Genomic DNA, 8606 nt, shown 5'->3' on the forward strand with positions numbered 1-8606 from the left:
CTGCGCAGGGACATTAGTTTGTCCAAATCCTTCAGCCGCAATACTCTGAGACCATTAGCTACTTCTAGAAAGTTATAAGTTATCACGCACACGCAGGCTATCACGCAGTAAAATGTAGATGATTAAATCCTCATCTATGTAGAGTCTCGAGAAAAGGGAAAATCTCAACGGTAGCACCACAGTATAACTAGTTCTTTAAATTTAATATTATAAGAAGCAGGATGGTCTAGTTTATGCTCAAAGGTCTACAGGGCACCGGGCTACGGGGGCCCCGACGTGCGTAAGCAAAAATTAATAAAAACTTTTGCTGCTTACCTAAAAAAAGGCAAGGAGAGTGGACCTATATTTAATTTGAATCGTTTGTAAAAATTGTGGAAAAAGTAACAGATACATAATTGTGGTGAACAAATATTTCTTTTCATTTTATGCAAATATATTATTTCTTTTGTGAGAAATCTTTACCATGCAAATTTTTGTACTGGGCCCCGCCAAGGCACGCTACGCTACTGATGATAATATCTATAGCTATCAAGGAGTGACTGAACCAATAACGACATTGAAAACAGTTCACGTTATTGACAATGTAGTTAAGTCTAATAACAGCATGGCCAAAAATGGTCCTTTCTGCAAGACTCACCACTTGGTCATATGTATTACTACCATCTTAAGAGCTTCCTGAGCTTTTGCAAGTGGATCACGAGCTTCCTCACGGAACTCACCATCATGTCGTAGTCGACGTTTATTGCGCAGACTCTAACCCCGATAAAGCTGGTAATCTCCAAGGCTGTATGCGATCTCCTACATCGATTCTTCTGCACATCAATGACACTTTGGATGCCACCAACATGCATTATTCTGCGGATCTAAGAACTCGAGTAGGCCATGAATGTCCCTCTCGGAAAATCGTCGAATAAATCCTTTGGTGTTGCAACAGAATGTGGGCGGCAGTGATCATTAACATCAGATGACCCGTACTTTCGTTTGGTTTCTTCCAAAAAAAAATTCTCTAAGCGCCGTGATAATGGAGTCAAAAATTCAGAGCGGCACTAAAACTGCGCTTGTCACCTTGAGACATAAGTTGTCAAGTCTCATTTGCACAGTAATTTTAATAATTTTAACCTCAATGTTTAAAGGATTGTATTTAGTTCAGTGGAGATTATATTGAATAAGCTACGTGTTTTGTAATGCTATAAGATTAATGTATACACTAACGGACACGGCAAGCCTACTTATCGTCCAATAAATAAAATACAGACTTGTATTGGAATTACGATTTTATTTTCATTAATACTTAACATAACATAATTTATATAATGTCTATTCTACACGCCACGTGGAGCACCAATAGAACCAACCTGCAACATAAAATATAATAATGATGTGGAGTAAAACAGGTAGTCAAAGTTGTTGGTAAGAAAAAAATACGAGTTGAACTTCGGGAGTTCCGACAGAAGTGAAAACTTGAACATTAACTTTGTGAATTTTTGAAATGGTTTTTTGGAATGGTTTGGGAATAATTTCGCACGATTCGCTTTATTTATCAGTATAAAAGTACTAGCATTTATATGGTAAAAACAATATTCATTCAGATTTAGCGCTATCGTAAACAAAATTGACAATTTGTATTACATAAAAAATCTTTATCTACACCAATGCTTTAAATCCTCTATTAAAGATATATGAAACAGTTAGCTTATTGCCAACATTAAAACACCCAATGTTCTAATAACCATTACATCATCCAAACGAGTGTTGTAATGTTGTACTGAATTTCATCAAAAAAAAAAACATCGTTTTTTTTTCGATCCCTTCATGCGCAAAGAGTTTCAACAGACAGCCACATTCTTATTGTTCGATGCGTGGTATCTGTATGAATTTCAAAAAAAAAACATGTTCGTTTATGCGCGTTCCACACTACCAGATAGTCGCGCGCCGTAAAAAAAAGTAGGTTATTAGAATCCCCGCCATTTTTCTTCGATATTTTTATTGTTTTGTTTACAAAAAATGAGAGATCTTTTCAAACGCTGAATATTCGAGTGAATTTTTAATTATTGCACTACACAAAATGTAAATTACTACTAAAATAAATAATTGGTACATTAATACATAGTTTATTTGTATATATAATCAGTAATGAATGATATTAGGCTACTACTAGGACTGGTGTTTTAATGTTAGCAGTAAGCTAACTGTTCCAGAATCTTTTAGAGGATTCATATTCTGGGTGTAGATAAAGTCTTGTATGCAACTGTTGATAATTAGGTATTAAAACACTCATGTGATACCATTATCACACGAGGCGAAGCCGAGAGAGAAGAATCCACATTCGTGTTTTATATATTATATGTGTGTCATATATTTTTGTTTTCAGAAATAATATATAAATTAAAAAAAATGATCATTGTAGTACATTGTCATTCAGAAGAAAGATAAATATTTAAGAAGAGTTTAGCAGTGAATGTGTTGAAGTAAAATAACTTTACCAAGGTTCATAAATTTTTCATAGATATAGAACTTGAAAAACCTGTTAAAAACCTCAGCCTCCCCACAGCAATAAATAAATAGTTTCAATAAATAAATCTTCAGACTTTTCCACATTAATAAATAAATAATTCAAGGTTTTTCCAATTTCAGGTCAATATTTTTAAATGGTAGTAATTTTATATAAAAATTATTAATAAATGATATACATACAGAGCAAGTCTACTTCCAGCGGTTGTTCTCATAGTCCCACTTGGACGAGAGACCATCGATGGGGTTCACCTTCATGTCCAACATACGCTTCAGTTGAGCCTTCTGGGATTCCTCACTGAACGACTCGGGCAGCGGACTGTACACTGTTGACATAACATACATATTTTTTTAACCGACTTCAAAAAAGGAGGAGGTTCTCAATTCGTCGGTATGTTTTTTTTATGTTTGTTACTCAAAACTTTCGACTGGGTGGTGATTTTGATAATTCTTTTTTTATTTGAAAGCTGGTACTTCCCGTGTGGTCCCATTGTAATTGTCCAGATCTGACAATGGCGTCCATGAGAAAAATCATAAAATTCTTAAATATGCTATACATACGTATAGCAAATTGGATGATAAATTTACGAATAACTCAATATCGCGCCAACAGATTTCGGTGATTCTTTTTTTATTGGAAAGGATATATGTACTTCAAAGATAGTTTGGTGAGAGTTTGGTTAGGTTCTGATTACGGAATCCACGGCAAAGTAACGGAACTCTTCAATTAAGCGCTTACGTTCATTGCTGCATTGAAAAATTTAGTATATCTGCACATATTTAAACAAGTTGTTAGTTAGTGTACTCTAAATTCACTAAAAATCAAAAAATAAATTAACAAAAAAACAACCGACTTCAAAAACACTATTCCAAAACAATAGATATAATATGCACTAAAAAGTATAAAAATAATTGCGTATTTTTATACAATTTTATTCTAGTTACGATTATTGTAATTTTTGGAGTTGGTGTCCTTGTAATCCTGTCATCCTAGATAGGCTTGTAACTACATACATAGTTATAGGTGAGATGTGCTTGAGTCGTGAGGAGGTGAGAAGCGAGAGCGGGTCGCGGCGGAAGGACACTGATTCCAAAAATTACAATAATCGTAACTCGAATTAGATTGTATAAAGATACGCAACTATTTTTATACTTTTTAGTGCATATTATATCTATTGTTTTGGAATAGTGTTTTGTGAAGTCGGTTGTATTTTTGTTAAAAATTTTTTTAGACGAGCAGGACGTTCAGCTTATGGTAATTGATACCCGTTACAATGCAGTACCGCTCAGGATTCATGAAAATCCCAAAAATTCTGAGCGGCACTACAAATGCGCTCGTCACCTTGAGACATAAGATGTTAAGTCTCATTTGCCCAGTAATTTCACTAGCTACGGTGCCCTTCAGACCGAAACAATAATGTAAGGAATAATGTTTACACATTATTGGTTCACGGCAGAAATAGGCGCCGTTGTGGTACCCATAATCTAGCCGGCATCCTGTGCAAAGGAGGCTCCTACTGGTGGATATTGAAATGACTGTAATGTGAAATGACTGTGATCTTAGGTGCTTAATTGGGCGGGAGATGTAACACGGTTGGACAAAATTGACCTCAACTTGGTGGTCTAACATAAAACGACACCTAAAGAAAGCCCAATTGGCATAACCGACAACCCAAGATCGTTCGACTTGGCGCAGGAAAGTCAGGAGACCGGACCCCAAATAATGGGACTCAGGAAATGCAGAAAAATATGAAGAAGACAGGCAAAATGTAACTCAAATTCTACTACTTACTCAGATATTTTCATTCCCTACTTTGGTAAACTAAAACGTATTTGTTAATTGATTTAAAATATGGGTTAGATTTCTATACCTATTAAGTAGCAACAAGTTAGGGAGCAGCAAGTGTAGTTCTGACATTATTATCACCAATGTTAAAATGTTTCGAATGTGATCACTTGGCTACAGCAGAGCTTAACTTTCCAGCTAGTCAAGATATATGCCTACCCCATTTCAGTTTCCTATCCAATTTAAAGCCCAGAAACACTGTGGAATTTACAGTTTATAACACCTCATTGTTCATTAATCAAATCAAATCAAAATCACTTTATTCATGTAGGTCACAGGCAATGACACTTATGAATGTCAAAAAAAAATAATTTCTTCTTATTGAATCTACTGCTACTTCGTAAAGGGTTGAGCTAATGAGAAGAAGTAGCAAGATATTACTAGACTGGGCCCCAAATTGCTTATGTTAGGCGTGGTGATTTTTATACATTTGGTGTTCTTGGCATTAAGGACTAGGTTATTTACCGAGAACCACTTTGTTATTAGTGTGAGTGTACCATTTATTTTGTCAAAATTAATTTTATTGCGGTAAACTCTAAAAAAATGAAGTGTCATCAACAAACAGTACAACATCACAGAGATTTTTTAAATATTATGGTAAGTAATAATAACATACACCAATAATAAATAAGGAACAAGTATGGACCCTTGTGGCATGCCTAATTGAACTGGCAAATCATTTGATTTCACTCCAGTTATATCAAAAAACTGAACTCTTTGGTGAAGGGAAGATGATAAAACTTCTAAAGCGACGCTATTTATACCAAGAGGCGTAGTTTTAGTAAAAGCGTATTGTAGCAAACACAGTAAAATGCCAAAATGAATGGTTACCAAACAGCTTAGCTCCCATGTACATCCAGAGGGAGAGTGATGCGACCACAAGGGCCCAACCAAGGATTGCCTTCCACTCCCCTGTTGGAGCTTGGAACTCAGCAAAGGTCTGGCAGAAAGAGGCTCTGTACAAAGCCTTTTTCTCCTCCAAAGTAAGCTTGCGCCAATCACCCTTCTCTTTTTGACGGAGAGCCTGAGAACATAATACATCATTAGAATAACCTTATTGTATTTATCAAATATAATATGAAATACATCACAGACTTCTATTTCTCATCATTAGATGCACAAAGAACCAGATACAATCATAAGTGTTGGTTACATTTCCATATGTTACATCAATACCAGCACCACTCAGGAAAATACAAGCATACAATACAAAAAATCTATGGCATTTTAAGGCTAAATTATTTGCAATTAATTAAATAAGGTATAAGTACAATGCTTACTTGAATGTCAGGGTTATCCGCTTGGAACCTGATAGCTGGTAGGGGGTAGTCAGGCCTATCAACATAGTTGGGTTGGCCATTGAAACCATAACCCACCCATTCTCGGTTACCAATCTGTAAACAAAACAATAATAATCAATCTTGTTGACTGTTATTTAAACTCATAAATAAATTTTGTGGACTCAAGAAAATGCAACATCATTGTTAGGTATGGGGGAGGGTTAGTTGTGTATGTATGGGGGGGTTGGCAATACCAAACCTGAGCTACTTACAGACCTCTGGGTCATTGAAAATGTGACATTAACAGTGGCACTTTAAACTCACATTTTAGAAGAAATTGTAGTAACTATCATGATCCCTTTTAAAAGGAGATGGATTTGCTTTTATTTATGAATTTTCTATGATCTTTAGCACAGCCCTAAATTGCGGCTGTTGTTAACAACCAATGTTGTTTAGACCTTCCAGATCTGGATATCTGAGGTCGCACAGCACCCTGACCCAGCTTAAACCCCAAAGAGCATTCTCGGACAAACATGGGAGACACATCAAGAAAAGAAATCCTACCCATGCTAGTTTGAGACAACTGATAATGTGTTACAGGAATAATGGAATGCAATCCCTGAAGAATTTGTTGATAATTTGATTAGAACTATGCCAAGTATATTGTTCAATAGCTAGTTATATTGAAATTAATATAACAGATTTAAATTTCTGTTTAATAAATGTTAATTTTTACAAAAAAATATTTTTGCATATGTTTCACCAGAAATAAACTCAAATAATTCTTCAAAAAACTTTTTCATTATGTCACAAAGTTTTAAGTAACTTTGATTGCAGGCGGTCTTGTGTCCAAGGCTATGAAATTGTCTGGAATGCTTAAGCTCTACTTTAATCTTCTTCCAAAAATATTGGATAGAGAAGAGCTAATTACATATTTTCACATGAAGAGTTCCATACCATCATACATACATTATAATCTAGTATGATGCTTTTTTTTTCAAAAAGTGTCAAATGTCAAAAATTCAGTTCTCTAGTCTAATAATTTATAGCCCCCTGACAAACAGATGGAAAGTCTGTGTCATTTTAGTAACAAGGCTTCCATTGTTTACCCTTAAGGTATGAAGGTATGTATGAAGTAGAGAAGATACAACATGCAAACTCAAAAACTATTACTTAAAGGCAAAATATGAGACCTTAACAGTTATTAAAAGTTTTATAATTTACCAACAGCAATAATTAATCACATATACCCAAGTATAACATTATGAGTAGATTACCTTGGCAAGTTCACTAACAGATCGAGTTCCTGCTGGAACTCTGACAGCATCTAAAATTGCTCGGCGAAGCAGGAAGTTGGCCATTTTTCTGAAAAACAATAATTATATACTTTAATAAAAAATTATAATTTATTAATAGATGATATATAACAGTGATTTATTGCAAAGGCTATTCTTACAGAAGTTAAAGTTGGGTTTGGCAGAAGAAACATGAAAGCAGAATAAATGCAGTTGAGATGAGAGCATTGAGAAGTATGATGGGAGTTAAACTGAGTGACAGGATAAGAAAAAGCAAACATTGTGGTCTGAAAGAAGATGTTGTGACAAAAATTGAGAAAGGTATGCTGAGATAGTTTGGCCATGTCGAGAGAATGAATGAAGAACGATTGTTGAGCTAGTTCCCAGGATCCCTGCTCCTTTGTTCTTTAGTTCAATCCTACAGATGCTACATAATATTAGTTATCTGTGCTACAGATCCTTTTTCAAATTCCATAACTGTTATGTACTTTGCAAAGTAAATTACTAAATTGTTTGTTATTATCGAATACAGCCTTGATATACAAAATATTCTGTGCATAGTTGTCTGTAGGTATCTAATAAGGTTCACTAACTATAATAGTTTAAATTTGCATCTGGGGACATTCACTATAGTTTGCGGTCCTTTAGTAATCTACATGAAAAGCTGATCATGTGAACAATCAGTTTCGGAATTGAGAAGGGAACTAACAAAATAATAGACGGAGCTAGTTCGTTAAGGAGCTGCAAACTAAATTGGCAGCTCGCAGTCGCAAACTATTGCGCATAGTAGTAGAGAATACAGGAAAATAACATTCTACACTACAATCATACACATAATTGATTATACAGCTGAGTGTTGAATACATGGTATTACATTCTTATATTCAATATTAAATTTCCTTGTTGTTTTACAATAACTATAATAGAAAATTACATAAAATTTTATTTTATTTGCATTTTGTACAACTTTGATTGGCATAGCTTTTGTGCCGTGTTTTCACCTAGTAATAAGTAAACATATCTTTGATAGCAGTAAACTCTTATTTTATCTACAGATACTTGCAGTGTTTATTATCCAAGAGGTTAATAATGATTAGGTGTTAATATTTAAAATGAATAACGAAATACATACTCTTCATTATTTAACGTATATTTATTTAGGTTAATAAAAAGGGCCCGCAGTTTAATCTATCTGTACCGACGATAATCAATATTGATAAGCAAGTAAAATACATTAGGTTATGAAAATCGATCAAGTTACATAACAAGTAATAATTCTAAATCTGTAATAAAACTCTAATATTATTGATTTAAAGAAAGTGTTATAGATTATTATTCTAATTATCATATTAAATTAGGTGTACAAGTATTTTTAACCCAGTTCTAAAATCAAATAGCGTAATGACAACGTACCTGTGTGCCTTACCTGCTCACGGTATATGTTGTTAGTTATTCAGTATTAATTTAGAGGTAATTAAATATATCGAAATCTTAACGTTGCAAGCGTTAATAAGAATTTCTTTACAGTTACATACCTTTTGTTAGAAACTCTTTCAGGGTCCGAAAGAATTTTCTTCAATACACTTGAAAAGTTGAAACTTGAAGGCTGAATAAAGTAGTTGATAAGAAGTTGACAATGACAGATGAATGACATTAAATTTAAAAGCGCCCTCT

The 8606-nt window shown here is 34.1% G+C and overlaps 1 protein-coding gene across 1 annotated transcript; it reads right to left on the bottom strand.

Annotated features, from left to right (window-relative positions):
* Nucleotides 1-1256: 1256 nt before the first annotated feature.
* Nucleotides 1257-8606, bottom strand: LOC126967427 (cytochrome c oxidase subunit 4 isoform 1, mitochondrial-like). Its single transcript, XM_050811887.1, has 6 exons — nucleotides 8468-8606; nucleotides 6915-7002; nucleotides 5638-5751; nucleotides 5189-5381; nucleotides 2695-2837; nucleotides 1257-1355 (listed from the first exon to the last, which is right to left on the bottom strand). Exons 1-5 carry the CDS (start codon nucleotides 8584-8586, stop codon nucleotides 2704-2706), a joined length of 648 nt encoding a protein of 215 aa, XP_050667844.1. The 5' UTR covers nucleotides 8587-8606; the 3' UTR covers nucleotides 1257-1355; nucleotides 2695-2703.

Source organism: Leptidea sinapis, chromosome 13, assembly GCF_905404315.1.
Source record: "Leptidea sinapis chromosome 13, ilLepSina1.1, whole genome shotgun sequence".
NCBI lineage: Eukaryota > Metazoa > Arthropoda > Insecta > Lepidoptera > Pieridae > Leptidea > Leptidea sinapis.

Bases quoted from the DNA above. Each gene is read 5' to 3' on its own strand.
- LOC126967427 (XM_050811887.1), bottom strand. From the start codon at position 8,586: ATGTCATTCATCTGTCATTGTCAACTTCTTATCAACTACTTTATTCAG. The intron at 7,003-8,467 runs GTATGTAACTGT...ATTGTTTTTCAG, and splicing joins GAAAGAGTTTCTAACAAAAG to AAAAATGGCCAACTTCCTGC. The intron at 5,382-5,637 runs GTAAGCATTGTA...TTATGTTCTCAG, and splicing joins CGGATAACCCTGACATTCAA to GCTCTCCGTCAAAAAGAGAA.